The sequence below is a fragment of the Bos indicus genome, chromosome 21 (assembly GCF_029378745.1).
Source record: "Bos indicus isolate NIAB-ARS_2022 breed Sahiwal x Tharparkar chromosome 21, NIAB-ARS_B.indTharparkar_mat_pri_1.0, whole genome shotgun sequence".
NCBI lineage: Eukaryota > Metazoa > Chordata > Mammalia > Artiodactyla > Bovidae > Bos > Bos indicus.
In genome coordinates, this window is record NC_091780.1 from 43,084,075 (window position 1) to 43,101,025 (window position 16,951).

The 16,951-nt window shown below is 40.7% G+C and overlaps 1 protein-coding gene across 4 annotated transcripts in view; it reads left to right on the plus strand.

The window, feature by feature from the left end:
* The window catches only part of AKAP6 (A-kinase anchoring protein 6), a 501,454-nt gene that overhangs the window by 198,622 nt on the left and 285,881 nt on the right, over positions 1-16,951 (plus strand). For all 4 annotated transcript variants that reach the window (XM_070775437.1, XM_019983407.2, XM_070775438.1 and 1 more), the window contains exon 3: positions 7,360-7,611. In XM_070775437.1, coding sequence (XP_070631538.1) covers positions 7,360-7,611 — 252 coding nt within the window. The remainder of the gene's footprint in view (positions 1-7,359; positions 7,612-16,951) is intronic.

The following is a 16,951-nucleotide window of genomic DNA, read 5'->3' on the forward strand; positions in this document are numbered from 1 at the left end:
AACCATGGCCCCTAAAATTAGTTCTTCATGGGGCTCTAATACTATGAGATTTCATTTCCTGTTCTGGACGTGAGATCTAAAAACTTGTGTCTATAATGTTAGCTTCCAGCAGGCATGCTGTAGGTGTTTAAATACAAATCAACAGCCAAGTTAGTTGCTGTGGATATATTTATGCGGGGGAGGAAGACATAGAAACACATCCTTAGAAGCTGTGCCATGTTCTTAGTGATCTAAATATATAAAAAGTATCTAAGAAAGAGGTTGACCTTTCCAAGGTCACACTATGAGTCAGCAATGAAATCCCAAATAGAACACTCTCCCAGTATAAAGAGTGTTTATGAATAGATCAAGAGAAAGTATTTGTAGGTAAATTTATAAGACCATTTGTAACTTGAAATGCTCCAAAATTTCGAGTTATTAGAAAAGTCCCATCTCAGATAAATGTAAATTGCCAAAAAGTTTTGATAAATTTTTAGAAAATAAAATCTTAAGTGACTGGAATGAAGAGATAGTAGTGAGTGGTGTAGCCAGATGGGAATGAGCCTCAAGGGAATATGCATATGTCTGCAGGTGTGTGTGTGTGTGTTTGCAGGAGTTCAGGGGAATAGGAAGGTGGAAGAATAATGGCCTGAGTCTATCATGATGGATAAATAAGGTTGTGGGAAATTGTGTTCTGGAGCACAAAGAATGTAAGTACTCCAGTAGAGATATCTGTGTAGTGTCCGTGGGAGGCTACCCTTCAAGTTGCTGAAGGTTTTGTTTTTATGGTTGTGTAGCAGCTGGCTTTGGAGAAGGTGATGGCACCCCACTCCAGTACTCTGGCCTGAAAAATCCCATGGACAGAGGAGCCTGGTAGGCTACAGTCCATAAGGGTCGCTAAGAGTCGGACACGACTGAGCGACTTCACTTTCACTTTTCACTTTCATGCATTGAAGGAAATGGCAACCCACTCCAGTGTTCTTGACTGGAGAATCCCGGGACCGGGGAGCCTGGTGGGCTGCCGTCTATGGGGTTGCACAGAGTTGGACACGACTGAAGCGACTTAGCAGCAGCAGCAGCAGCAGCTGGCTTGCATGTAGCTCCCATTTCTAGACTGATGATCTGTCTATGGCTCAGTGTTTATCGATGTGTGGTGCTTAGAACACAGTCATAATAGCCACTGCATGCTTCATAAAATGCAGATTCCTTGGTCCCATTTTTCTTCAAAAGGAGCGGCTTTGAAATCTGCATGATTAACAAGTGCACTAGAGTATAAAAGCTCTGGGAGTTGGTGATGGACAGGGAAGCCTGGCATGCTGCAGTCTATGGGGTTGCAAAGAGTCGGACACAACTGAGCGACTGAACCAAACTGACTTCTCTGTCCATTTCTACCTTAAGTCAGTTCTGTAAAGATGTCCTGGGGAAAGTACAGACCTTCTGAGCCATTTCCAGATGAGCTGTTGAGTGTTGAGGCCACAGCTGTCATTTTCACTGGTGAATGAACTTTGATTTTGAACTATTATCTAAAACACTGAATGTGAAAGTGACTAAGCAATAGCTCAGTTAGAGAAAACAGGTTTTCCAGTGTGCAGTAGCAATTGCCAGTTTTCCTCTCGTCTTTTTGCTCAGGATTTTTCTCATCTCAAATAAATCAGGACCTGGGATTAAGAATTTAAAGCAGCATCTTTGTCAGTGAACCCTCTGAGTCTTTTAAAATCACAATTTTTAACCAAAATGCTTTTTTTTTGTCACCTCTTCTAATCAAAGCAAGAGAAAATTCAGTATCAGTTACATTTGCAGAGAGTACTAATTAGTGTGGATATACTTAGGGGAAGAAGCTAAATCAGTGCTTGCTTTTTAAGGATTTTACATTGATTTGTGAAATAGCAATATTTTATCCAATTGAATCCAATTCTGCAAACATCCTCTGAACAGTGCTCACTTGTATGGTAGTGTCCTAGCAGCGCAAAGATGAATAGGACACATTTCGTGCTTCCAGAAAAGTACAGTACAGTGAGGGAGATGAACAAGTGCCAGCTAATGATAACAGAAAAATCATTTCTACATTAATAATCTCATTTCAGTCCTCACACTTGCAGAATTTTAGTAATTAAAAGGATAACCACTGATAACAGCCACAGAGCTCTTCAGACTTTGGAGAGAAGTACTATGGTGATTAGAGTCTCAGCATCCCTCCCACCAGTCTTCATCACTCACAGTCATTTTCAATGTGACAAAGAAACTAGGACCATTATAAAAGTGGAGAGGAAGGAGAAAAGAGGAGGTAGTCTACTTTGGCAGAAATAAAAATACCTTATCACAGGAACAGCTATCAATCTGTCTTTTGGAGAAAGTACTGTTTTGAAAGTCAACTGAAGATGACATTAATACTCTGCAATATTTTTTTGCATAAACTTGCAAGTTCTAGTTCACATGGTTCACTTACAGAGTTTTTTAAACAAGTAACTGCTATTCCCTTGATCTACATTTTAAAATACAAAGTACATGTATTAGGTAAGAATCTCTTCTCAGCTTTTTCTAATGAGCATGCACACATATGGTGAACATATGGGTAAAAGTCACTTTACTTTTAATCATTCATTTCTACAATTGCTAGTAAAGAAAATGAGCAGTCATGATGACATGGCATTTTGCAGTAAGACTAAAATAGGTACACACAATACATCTTATATTTGCTTATCTCTTGCTTACTGCTTTTAGAAAATAAAAACTATTTTAAATGTAATGGTATGCTCTGAATAAGATGAGGGTTCAAGGTTTTTAAAATTCTGATAGGAAAAAAGATGGAAGAGGGAGTGGGGAGACATGTTCTTTAAAAGCAGGCTATAATTCATGTGTGTTTTAGAAAAACCATCTGAATGTGTCCTGCAGTTATACAAATGTACCTCAAGAGTGTTTTGAGAGAAATGGTGAAATTATTTGAGGGGAAGAGAAAGAAACATGATTTGGGTAGTAGAAGAAGGCAGAAATGTTTGCTGATTGCTCTTTGTCCCTGTGGAGAGGCAGGCTGTAGTTACTGGGGGGGTTTGAAACAAAGAGAAGTGGGAATGGCTGCGTCAGTGGGACTTCGTGAAATGGGGTGCCAAGTGTTGTGTTAGGACCTGGGCAGGGAAGTTGCTGGAAGGACAGGTTTCCCTTCTCATACTTATGGGATCCTTGAAGATGGGCAGTTTGGGACACTTTGGCAGAATGCTGATCTACAGATACTTTTAATTTCACAAGGAAACCATCACGATGTCTTGAGAATGGTTGGGAGTGAGCATGGTGGCCTCATGATGAAGCAGCAAACAGATCCCCTCTGAGGGAAAGTTAGCCGGATTCTTGGCAATTATGCTTAGAGTTAGGAGAGTAGGCAGTCAGAGCACTTGCAGAAAAGGCATCCTCACTGCTATATCACACTGGTGGAAACTGGCGATACTGGTTAAAAATATAACAGTTGTCTTAAAAGCCTTGTATCTGTCTGGAAGACATAAGATACAATCGGAAAATACATATACAACAGTTTTACCCCAAAAAGGCACCTCTCTCACATAAACATAAAATTAAAAGAATAACACTGAGCCAACCAGATGGAGTTTATTTGTAAACAATCCCAGGTCATCAGTGTTTGTATCAGCTACTAGGTAACCATAGGAGAGTCCTGTTTCAGTGACTGGCGGCAGCAGCTGTTGAGTGAAGTGGGCAGTTGATAAACATAATGTAGTCAATGCATTTTGTGCTGTGATTCTGAATGCCATAGGAGCTACTGTGCTGTATGTGAATTAAGTAAGAAAATATTTGACCTGATGTGTGGAAACAGGACCAGTTCACATTTCACGGTTACTAAGGAGGAGGGTATGGAAACCTAAGTTAACTGGCACCATGGATGCTTTGGTGCCTTTTCTGTGCAGTTTCCCCTGGATACTTGCCTGACATCCTGACCCATGACCTGGCTCTGACTACATTCCTGCATCCATTATGAAGGAGCCATGTGTGTGTGTAAAGAGAGTAGATGGCATGTGCTCTGGCATGTAGGTTTCATGGTACCCAGGTTATATATATATAATTTTTGTATAAGGGGATGGGCGTGGGAGGGTGTAGAAATGCCTGTTTAACTGTTCTGAGCAGGTGGCAGAAGGGTTTCCCCAACCTTTTTCTCTCCGAGGTATGTCATATATTTTGCATCTGTAGCATCATAATGGGGCCTAAGGGACCGACACTCACAAATTCTGAGTCAAGGAGCCAAAAAGTGTGAGGAAGTTGAGAACACTATCGGCAGAGTAGTTGAAGTGATCACTGTAGAGGCTGTGCTAGGAGGCAGGAGGCATATGAGAAAAGGGGATGGAGGGAATGGTGGCCTGGATAGGGTGAAGAGCACCTGTAGTGGGAGAATGGGAGTAAAGAAGTCGGACAAAGAGGTTGGTGGCACAAGGGGCTTCCTGATATTGTTCCCCAGGTGGAGTGATAGCAAGGTCCAGAGCGGAGCTGTGGTGGAGAGTTGCCCCTGTGCAGTGGGCGCCAAGGTCTTAGGAGCTGTGGAGTAAAGGAAATTCAAGCCTAGAGTATTGGTTTGTTCCTCAAGGTGAATGTTGACATTATCTAAGGTAACAGTTATGCTCAGTATGGAAAAGAAAGAAAACTGTGAACCAGATGCATTCTTTAGTGCAGCGGAAAGAGAGAGAAGAATGCAGATAACAGCAGTAAAAGAGGATGACAGGAAGGTTAGCAGATGGTAGGCACCTATGAAGAAAGAAGAGTGTTAATATGAGGGCAAAAGAGTAATGAGCAGAAAGTGGCAAAGCAGCACTGAGGCCTGCTCTTGCCCCATCAGGTCCCCCTCCCTCTCCTGTCCTACCCCCCTCTCAGTCCAGGCCTGGGAGAATGAGCAGCTCCTCTGGGAGAGTGATGGAGGAAGCAGGAGCCTTGGGCAAAGTCAAGTTTGGGTAAGACCAGGAGGTAGAGGTAGCATTTGTGAAGAAGTTAAGACGTGTTTTTACAGTGGATTGTGGGGTATTACCCAGGAGAGTACAAGAATTTGGAAAAGGTCAGCAGTGGGAGGAAGGGCGTTTCCCAAGGCAACACTGCTGCACAGAAATGAGCATCTTGACAGGGCAAAGGATGCAGGGCATTTGCTTTGGGGAGGTGTTTGAGGATCAGAAATAAGAGCTGTGGGGGTAAATGGAGTGGATGCCCAGACAAGCATCAGCTAAGACCCCAAGCTACATGGAAGATTTGATGATAGTTACAGGCCTGCTGTTTTCTGCTGAAGGCCAGCAAAGGCTAGCTAATCTGGCTATGATTGCTTCTCATGTACATGTAATATGGTAGTATAATTTTTGCTTCAAGTCTCTCCTGGTCTGCATAAGACCATGGGCCCATATTCTTTTCTAAGAAGTTTACCTAATTAGAACTCCAATGCTTGTTCAAACTTTTTAATCTGTTTCAAGTTATTTTCACCAGCTTATATCACTATTACCAATTAGGTCTTAGATTTCAAGGCCTAATATTGAAGCATTTATTGAAATTGTACAATAATTATTGTTCAAAATTCAGCACAACTTTCCATCATTATTCAATAGTGTTGTTTTTTTTTTTTTTGCTTATTAGCACACATTGTTAAATACAGGTTACATTTTAGTTTTTCTTTGACAAGTAACTGAATTATATGAAATTGGAAGGTTATATTTCCAGCACAGAATGACTGTTTTGATACTCAAGATAGGCCTTAGAATCCAAATGCTATCTTAAAATTTTAGCTTTAACAAAAATCATAAAAGCTCCATTTAAAAGAAATCACTGATACATAACTAAAAATGAGTAATTGAGCACTTTTCACTGACATTTGCATCATTTTGATGCTTAATGGAGTCCGATTGTTCAAGTAAATATTACAGAGTTGCTACCTATTTCATGCTGCAGGCCTCTAACAGCACAATGAAAATGTGGAAACAAGTGACATATCAGATAAAATGTGCCTACCTAATAGTATGTGGGGAGAACATTGAAACTTTAATATAGTATAGTGTTTTTATTTTCAATGTCTGAGTCTTAAAAACAAAACCAAACTGTATCTGTTTTTACTCTTGGAATTTCTCTGGTATTCCTTCTTAAGAGTGATTTTGTTTGCAAAGTGTGGATATCCATTACAAATTTAACTGTAAGTTGTATCCCTGTGGGAATGTGACAGTCGTCCCTTACAATAAAGACCCCATGGCTCACTGAGAATGGCTGGGAGTTTTTTGAAGCCCACGTTCTAGCCCATTTTTCTTCATGCTAAGTGTCAGGAGAGTGAGTGAAAGTTGCTCAGTGTCTGACTGTATAGTCCTGTCATGACTATACAGTCCATGGAATTCTCCAGGCCAGAATACTGGAGTGGGTAGCCTGTCCCTTCTCCAGGGGATCTTCCCTACCCAGGGATTGAACCCAGGTTTCCCACATTGCAGGAAATGCGGGAGCCACAAAGGAAGCCCAAGAATACTGAGGTGAATAGCCTATCCCTTCTCCAGCAGATCTTCCTGATCCAGGAATCAAACCGGGGTCTCCTGTGTTGCAGGCGGATTCTTTACCAACTGAGCTATCAGGGAAGCCCTAGGTGTCAGGAGGATGCTTCTGTTCTGAGATATTTTGTGTTTGGTGGAGCCCACCAGTAGCAAAGAGAAACCCTGTTGGATTCCTTACCTGAATCCCAAACTAACAGTAAATACAGAGAACAGAGGTTGGATTTGTGAGGTGACCTCTTACCTTGGCTGAACTTTCAGTGTGGGTATCTGAAAAAATAGTAGCTTATTTGTGTCTTGGAAATGATCAACTTACCTGCTTGCACTGAAGCCCCAGGGCCTGGGAATATGACCTGTGACTCTGTGCTAAGTCACTTCAGTTGTATCCCAACTCTGTGTAATCCTATGGACTGTAGATCACCAGGCTCCTCAGTCCCTGGGATTCTCCAGGCCAAGAATACTGGAGTGGGTTGCCATGCCCTCATCCAGAGGATCTTCCCAGCAGGGAAGGGATTGAACCTGCGTCTCCTGCATTGGCAGGCGGGTTCTTTACCACTAGCACCAGCTGGGAAGCCCCTGTGACTGTGTATCTGAATTGAAACAAAGGCCGCTATTCAGCATATGCTCCCTTGACCTGTTGGCCCTGATCATTGGTGTCAAGTAAAGAAGTGACTTTTTTACTATTCTCCTCCCCAGGGAAGATTCTCTGGAGGAGGGCATGGCAACCCACTCCAGTATTCTTGCCTGGAGAATCCCATGGACCGAGGAGCCTGATGGGTCCATAGGGTCACAGAGAGTCAGACATGACTAAGCGACTAAGCACAGCACAGCACCCCAGGTTAAGGCAAAAGAGTCATCATATATTCGCTTTCCTTTATTGCAGGACATTTGTGAAGATATTTCTGATCATGTCGAGCAGATCCATGCCCTCCTTGAAACAGAGTTCTCCCTGAAGCTGCTGTCCTACTCCGTCAACGTGATCGTGGACATCCACGCCGTGCAGCTGCTCTGGCACCAACTCCGCGTCTCAGTGCTTGTTCTGCGGGAGCGCATTCTGCAGGGTCTGCAGGACGCCAATGGCAACTACACCAGACAGACGGACATTCTGCAGGCTTTCTCCGAAGAGACAAAGGAGGTGGGTGTTTTCCTGGAAGCCACGTAGTGCATCATCAAGTGTGACTATTTGAGAATGTTTTCAGTTCAGAGGTGCGGGATAGGAATTATTTATAAGTAAATAAGCAGGTCCTAAGCTGGGCTTTGAAACTAGGAATAGTGATGGGAGGCGATGGTGAATGAATGAATCTATCGACCAAAGGCTATGATGAATGAATGAAGCTATGAACCAGAGTTAACTCACACCTGGTAGTTTGCATAGATATCACCTGTAGCTTTTGGTGCTAGCCTGACATCCTGTTCCTTGTTCAACTATTGTATAAATATTTATTGAGTGCTTACTGTGGGCCAGGCATTAGGTGCTAAGAATATAATCATGATCAAAGCATGATCTTTGTCTTTAAAGGGCTGAGATTAGTGGGGGATCGAGACAAGTGGACAGACATGAAGACCAGACTCTGGTCTGCATGATTTACATGCAGATACAATGGTCTACGTGAAGCCACTGGAGGTCAGAGAAGGGGCATCTAATTCAGGCAGGAAGGCTTTCCAGGAGACGCAAGTCTAACCTGAGACCTGAAGAAGAAGCAGGATTAGACTGATGAATGGAGGTAGAAACTGTTCTAGACAGAAGGAATGACATAAAGATTCAGAGGTAAGAGAGAGAAGGATAATATCAGAGAGCAAAAAGCTCAAAGGACCAGGAAGCTGCATTTGAACTAATATGTGAGCGAGGTCATATCATGAAGATGAAAAGCTATATTAAAAAGTCATATTAAGAGAAGTGGACTTTATTTTGAGGATAACAGAAGAGTTTGTTCAGGGAATTGATATGATTCAGTTCATGCTTTAGAAAAATCATTTTGGTTGCAGTGAGTCATATGGCCTTAGAAATTTGCACAACCAGTATACTTAGATTTTTTTGTACTCATAGTAAGCACAGTTTGGAGAGTTTATTGTTATTAATCTTGATGCATAGTTTAAGAATGAACACTGTAAAGTTAAATCCAAGTAAACTTTCCTATTCCCAAATAAAAGCAACACACACACAGAGGTATTGTGCTAGCTAAGTAGGGGCTATATATATGTGTGTGTATGTATAGATGGATACCATGTATGGATACATATAGAGTGTGTGTGTGTATATATATGTGTGTGTATGTATAGATAGATACCATGTATGGGTACATATAGAGTGTGTGTGTGTATATATATGTGTGTGTATGTATAGATAGATACCATGTATGGGTACATATAGAGTGTGTGTGTGTATATATAGTCCCTTGGCTCTTGACACCCAGTTTAGTGCTCTGCTGTTGATTTTGTGGAAAATATGTATTATACAAGTATAAAAGGCATTTATATAAATATATAAGACTAAAAGACCTTATAAAGAGTGCTCCATAGCTCATTAATTTATTAATGTGTTAGTGGCTCCAACATTATCAACAGCACAAAACAAATCTGGGCTTCTCATAGATGATTTATACTTGTTGATTATTGTTTTCTTAATGATGCTCTTGCTGTGGAAAATTCCCAGCAGGTCCTAGAAGTTTATGGGAATGAAAATCTACTGGGCTCACTTCTAACTTTAAGGCACAGTCTGTTTTCATTTAGCTTTTCTGGATAAAGTGGCAATGAAGGACATGATACAGTCTTTGGCAGGGTTCCTCTTAAAACTGTGGAATGAGTATGTAGGTGTGTGTTAGTCCCCAGATGCCATCCCTTCCAAGTGGGATCCCTAGAGGGTCCGCGATTGGAATTTTTGTGGTTATGGGAAACTACAAAGAACTCTAAACTAAGCAACTATGCATGCATGTGTGCTGAGTCATGGGCTGTAGCCTTCCAGGTTCCTCTACCCATGGCATTCTTCAGGCAAGAATATGGGAGTGCATTGTTAAGCTCTCCTCCAGGGGATCTTCCCCACCCAGGGATCGAACCTGCATCTCTTACATCTCCTGCACTGGCAGGCCTGTACTTTACCACTAGCACCATCTGGGAAGCCCAAGAAATTATAATCCAATTAACAGAAAATAATCCAAAACTAGTCAACTCTGCCCTAAATCTGTTGTTACGAGGCATTGTATGCTAATGAGGTGGAGATCAGATATGGGAAGGTTTTGTCTAAACTCTGAAGAGATCTTACTTTAGATATCTCTTGGTATCTCCAGTCTATACATTCTTTCTTGCTTGTTTGTTCTTACCCATGTATTCGCCTCATTCTGTCCAACATCCCATATTGATTAGTCATTAGACCTGTCCACTTTCTACCACTAGAAGGGACATTGGAAATAATTGAGTCAAACCAATTCATTTTACATATTTATTTATTTAAATTATTAAAGAAGTGCTATGACAAAGAAAGTTCAAACTACTGCACATTTGTACTCATTTCACATGCTAGCAAAGTAGTGCTCAAAATTTTCCAAGCTAGGCTTCAACAGTGCATGAACCGAGAACTTCCAGATGTACAAGCTGGATTTAGAAAAGGCAGAGGACCAGAGATCAAATTGCCAATGTCCATTGGATCATAGAAAAAGCAAGAGAATTCCAGGAAAACATCTACTTCTGCTTCTTTGACTACGCTAAAGCCTTTGACTATGTGGATCACAACAAACTATGGAAAATTCTTCAAGAGACGGGAGAACCAAACCATCTTACCTGCCTCCTGCGAAACCTGTAGGCAGGTCAAGAAGCAACAATTAAACCAGACATGGAACAATAGACTGGATCCATATTGGGAAAGGAGTGTGTCAAGGCTGTATATTGTCACACTGCTTATTCTTATTTAGCTTATACGCAGGGAACATCATGCGAAATGCCAGGCTGGATGAAGCACAAGCTGGAATCAAGATTGCCGGGAGAAATATCAATCAACCTCATATACGCAGATGACACCACCCTTATGGCAGAAATCAAAGAGGAACTAAAGAACCTCTTGATGAAGGTAAAAGAGGAGAGTGAAAAAGCTGGTTTAAAACTCAACATTCAAAAAACTTAAGATCATGACATCCAGTCCCATTGCTTCATGGCAAATAGATGGGGAAACAGTGGAAACAGTGACAGACTTTATTTTGGGGGGCTCCAAAATCACTGCAGATGGTGACTGAAGCCATGAAATTAAAAGATGCTTGCTCCTTGGAAGAAAAGCTATGACCAACCTAGATAGCATATTAAAAGCAGAGACATTACTTTGCTGACAAAGATCCATCTAGTCAAAGCTACAGTTTTTCCAGTAGTCATGTATGGATGTGAGAGTTGGACCATAAAGAAGGCTGAGCACTGAAGAATTGATGCTTTTGAACTGTGGTGTTGGAGAAGACTCTTGAGAGTCCCTTGAACTGCAAGGAAATCAAACCAGTGAATCCTAAAGGAAATCAATCCTGAATATTCATTGGAAGGACTGATGCTGAAGCTGAAGCTCCAGTACTTTGGCCACCTGATGCCAAGAGCCGACTCATTGGAAAAGATCCTGATGCTGAAAAGATTGAAGGTAGGAGGAGAAGGGGATGACAGAGGGTGAGATGGTTGGATGGCATCACTGACTCAATGGACATGAGTTTGAGGAAACTCCTGGAGATAGTGAAGGACCGGGAAGCCTGGCGTGCTGCAGCCCATGGGTTTACAAAGAGTCATGACTGAGTGACTGAACAACAACAACAACAGTTTATTTATTCAATAAACATTTACTGATCAACTCTGTTTATAGCTGGGAATGTGAAAGTACTCTAGAGTTTATGGTTATTGTGTTTTGTGGAATATGTTCATCATGCTTTTATTTGAACTTGTTTTGTTCACCGAGTGGTAGCCCATGAAAGATGAAAAACCATTGAGACTGTAACTGGCCACTATTTTCACAGCTGTGTTGTGACTTTATATTAAGTAGTATCCATGGCCAAGAATACACAGAAGAACTGTATAAAAAAGATCTTCACGACCCAGATAATCACAATGGTGTGATCACTGACCTAGAGCCAGACATCCTGGAATGTGAAGTCAAGTGGGCATTAGAAAGCATCACTACGAACAAAGCTAGTGAAGGTGATGGAATTTCAGTTGAACTATTTCAAATCCTGAAAGATGATGCTGTGAAAGTGCTGCACTCAATATGCCAGCAAATTTGGAAAACTCAGCAGTGGCCACAGGACTGGAAAAGGTCAGTTTTCATTCCAATCCCAAAGAAAGGCAATGCCAAAGAATGCTCAAACTACCACACAATTGCACTCATCTCACACGCTAGTAAAGTAATGCTCAAAATTCTTCAAGCCAGGCTTCAGCAATACGTGAACCGTGAATTTCCAGATGTTCAAGCTGGTTTTAGAAAAGGCAGAGGAACCAGAGATAAATTGCCAACATCCACTGGATCATGGAAAAAGCAAGAGAGTTCCAGAAAAACATCTATTTCTGCTTTATTGACTATGCCAAAGCCTTTGACTGTGTGGATCACAATAAACCGTGGAAAATTCTGAAAGAGATGGGAATACCAGACCACCTGATCTGCCTCTTGAGAAATTTGTATGCAGGTCAGAAAGCAACAGTTAGAACTGGACATGGAACAACAGACTGGTTCCAAATAGGAAAAGGAGTTCGTCAAGGCTGTATATTGTCACCGTGCTTATTTAACTTACATGCAGAGTACATCATGAGAAACGCTGGACTGGAAGAAACACAAGCTGGAATCAAGATTGCCGGGAGAAATATCAATAACCTCAGATATGGAGATGACACCACCCTTATGGCAGAAAGTAAGCCTCTTGATGAAAGTGAAAGTGGAGAGTGAAAAAGTTGGCTTAAAGCTCAGCATTCAGAAAACGAAGATCATGACATCCGGTCCCATCACTTCATGGGAAATAGATGGGGAAACAGTGGAAACAGTGTCAGACTTTATTTTTTGGGGCTCCAAAATTACTGCAAATGGTGATTGTAGCCATGAAATTAAAAGACGCTTACTCCTTGGAAGGAAAGTTATGACCAACCTACATAGCATATTCAAAAGCAGAGACATTACTTTGCCAACAAAGGTCCGTCTAGTCAAGGCTATGGTTTTTCCTGTGGTCATGTATGTATGTGAGAGTTGGACTGTGAAGAAAGCTGAGCGCCGAAGAATTGATGTTTTTGAACTGTGGTGTTGGAGAAGACTCTTGAGAGTCCCTTGGACTGCAAGGAGATCCAACCAGTCCATTCTGAAGGAAATCAGCCCTGGGATTTCTTTGGAAGGAATGACACTAAAGCTGAAACTCCAGTACTTTGGCCACCTCATGCGAAGAGTTGAGTCATTGGAAAAGACTCTGATAACTGAACTGAACTGAACTGACTGATGGTCCCCACACTATGAGCTCAACAACTATTTACAGATTCAGTTGGAAGCAGTTTAGTGCGTTTTCATGTTTGGAGTCAGTTTTTAGCTTTCGTGTAGACATGCAAGAATACATTGAATGAAGGGGTAAAGGAACAGTGGGTTCAAAGCCATCTGCTTTGTGAACATTTCTCTATGAACTGAAGCACTGTCTGTGTTACTATCCTTTTTGAAGCTATGGATTTTTGATCCTATTTTTTGTCAGTTTTATTTTTGCCAACACACTGAAACTGTGGAAAATAGGAAGAGAATTAGGATAAAATTCTCAGCTTTATTAGAATAAATTCAGCTGTGAAAGATTTGTAGAATGAATAAGGAAATGGCATTAAACATGCTGATAATCTAAAATAGTAGATGTATTCCAGTGAAGGTGAATTCATGTTTCTTTTCTAGAAATCAGTTGAGTTTCAGAGCCCATTATAGAATAGGTTTGAAAATTGAGAAAGTGGCAAGTTCTCTTTCTTTCTGTCCTTACAAAAACAAAATGAGTTTTATTCCTTTATTTAAATATGGAGTAGATCATATCTTATAAACAAATTGGCAAATGTGTTACTGAAACAAAGCCAGCTGAACAAACAAATGAAAAATACTTTAGGGCAAAGCTCAAAATTGTACCAAAATGTGTTATCCTGAAATTTTCTATACTTCAGAAATTGTGATAATTTATGTTTATTGTTTCATTTAGTAAGAAAGGAAATGGATATTAAAAGTAGTTCCATTTTAATGTTACTCATCCATAGTAACATTTGTTACTATGTTCCATTTGCATAGTTCCATTTGCAGCCACATGGATGGACTTATAGAGTGCAATACTAAATGAATAAGTCAGAAAGAGAAAGACAAATACTAAATTATATCACTTTTAAGTGGAATATAAAAAATAACATAAATGAATTTATTTATAAAACAGAAACAGATTCACAGATATAGAAACAAGTTTATGGTTACCAAAGGGAAAAGGAAGGGAAAAGGGATAAATGAAAAGTACGGGATTAATAGGTATACACAACTATATATATAGAATAGATAAATAACAGGGGATTTACTATATAACACAGGGAACAATATTCAGTATCAGAATAACCTATAATGGAAAAGAATGTGAAAAAACATATATGTAACTGAATCACTTTGCTGTATATATGAAAATAATGCAATATTGTAAATCAGTTGCTTCAGTTAAAAAATATACTTCAGTTATGCTTCCATTAAAAAAATAGTTTCATTTTTCCATTCAGTTCTCAAAACTGAATTTAAGAGAGGTTAAATGATTGTTTAAGGATATAAACTTAGGAATAATTAAATAAAACAAGCAAAACCCTCTCTTAACTGATCTCTTCTGTGATAATAATAACTGATCTCTTCTGTGATAATAATAACTGATCTCTTCTGTGATAATAATAATTTCTTCCCTCCCTTCCTTTCTTTCTACCTCCCCTAAATATTTATTGACTTCCCTGGTGGCTCAGATGGTAAAGAATCTGCCTGCAATGCAGGAGACCCGAGTTCGATTCCTGGGTTGGAAAGATTCCACCAGAGAAGGGAATGGTAACCCACTCCAGTATTCTTACCTGGAGAATTCCATGGATAGAGGAGCCTGATTTCTTACTCTTTATAAGGCACTAGGTAGTCAAAGATGAATAACATATGTTATTAAATGTTAGGAATCACCATCACAATTTTGTTAGATCCTCAAACAGTTCTGGAAAGTAGGGAGAGTGAGTGCTGTTATCCTTATTTTACAGATGATATTGTAAAATCCATCTTACAAATAAGAAGACTGAGGTTAAGAGAGGTAGTCGCACAGGTAGTGATAACTTAATAGTATTAACACAATAGCAAACATTGATTAAGAACTTACCATATGCCAGACAGTGTGGTAAGCACTTTACCTGAATGATGCTCAGCCTCACAGTGGGAACACATTGGCCCTTGCAAGCACTCACACCATTGCACTTTGCGTGTTCTTCCACTAGCACTTAACCACAGGACAATTTATATCACAGCAAAGTGTGATGTATATAAAATAAGTAATAAGGGTAAGGATTCATTGAGTACCTATCCATGTGCCAGACTTGTGTCTTACAGAGTCTTTAAGGCTTGCAGCAGCCCTATGACATGGCTTATTATTTCATTTTCACAGATGAGGGAAATGAAGCTTAGTGACATCAAGCTACTGGTTCATGGTCATATGAATAATTAATGCATAAGCTAGAATTTAACTCTGCTGCTGCTGCTGCTGCTAAGTCACTTCAGTCATGTCCGACTCTGTGTGACCCCATAGATGGCAGCCCACCAGGCTCCCATGTCCCTGGGATTCTCCAGGCAAGAACACTGGAGTGGCTTGCCATTTCCTTCTCCAATGCATGAAAGTGAAAAGTGAAAGTGAAGTCGCTCAGTCGTGTCCAACTCTAGCGACCCCATGGACTGCAGCCTACCAGGCTCCTCCGTCCATGGGATTTTCTAGGCAAAAGTACTGGAGTGGGGTGCCATCGCCTTCTCCAATACATGCATGCACACTAAGTTGCTTCAGTTGTGTCCATTTAACTCTGAAGTTTGGGCATTTAATCACTGGAGTCAACTAAAACTACATAATCAGAGGAATAAACTTCATGAAGGCATAGACATACATTCCCAAATGCCTTCATTCATTCAACAGATGTATCTTTGAACGCTTACTCTCTGCAGCTCACTATGATAAATGTTGTGGTTATCCTGGTGAGCAAGCCATTTTCTATGTGATTTATACCTTTGTGGTACTTACAAACCACTTGGATAAACAGATTAATCAAAGAATCACAATAGTATGTATTTAAAGATTGAGATAAATGTTTCAGGAAAAACAACATAGTTTTTTGAGAGATTATAAAAGATTCTGATTTACGTGGGACTTTAGAATCTTGAAGAAATAAAACTTGATCTGAGGTCTGAGGGGTGAGTAAGAGTTAACTAGTTAGGGGTGTTATAGGTGGGAAGCTTTATTGGCAGAGGAAATAGCATGTGCAAAGGTTCTGAGGCAGAAAAAACACAATATATTCAAAAAATGAAATGATGATGCTGTGGCTGAGTACAGCCTTGGACAGACAGGTGGCTTGAGAGAGGCCTCTTCATATCTGTCTTTGAAGGGTTTGAGTTTTAATCTAGCAGCAGGAAGCTAACAAAAGACTTTAAGCAAAGAAGTAATAGCGTCAGACTTGCAATTTGTAAAGATTACTCTGGTGGCAATGTGGAAGGCATACTGGAGGAGGGGACATATCCAGTTTAAAATAGCACCCAGTGAGTCAGAAAATGTTGGCACAAAGGTCAGAGTGTGGACTCTGGGTCAGACAGCCTTCATTTAAGGCTTAGCTCAGCTTTAGTCACCAGGCCCTGTGCTAGTTATGCACCTTCTTTTGGCTCAGGCTCCACTGAAGGCAATGGCACCCCACTCCAGTACTCTTGCCTGGAAAATCCCATGGATGGAGGAGCCTGGTAGGCTGCAGTCCATGGGGTTGCTAAGAGTCGGACAGGACTGAGCGACTTCCCTTTCACTTTTAACTTTTCACTTTCACGCTTTGGAGAAGGAAATGGCAACCCACTCCAGTGTTCTTGCCTGGAGAATCCCAGGGACGGGGGAGCCTGGTGGGCTGCCGTCTATGGGGTCGCACAGAGTCGGACACCACTGAAGTGGCCTAGCAGCAGCAGCCACTTACATAAAACAGGGACAACAGTACAGACCCCAGGAGAAAATCGTTTTGAGGATTAAGTGGAAAAGTAATAGTAATAAAGAACCATCCCCATTTATAAGATGAGGAGATTTAGGCTTAAAAATAAAATGAGGCTTTTCATTATTATTACTTACCTGGATGTTGTGGAATAAGACTGAAGGGAATAGGAGATAAAGGCAAGGTCTGAAGAGAGAGAACCTCCCCTATCCAAACAAACAAATGAGCCAAAAAACCTGATATAAGGGCCTGGAGAGATCAGATCTTGGGATAACCCAACTGAAATAACAGAGTCGTGCTCA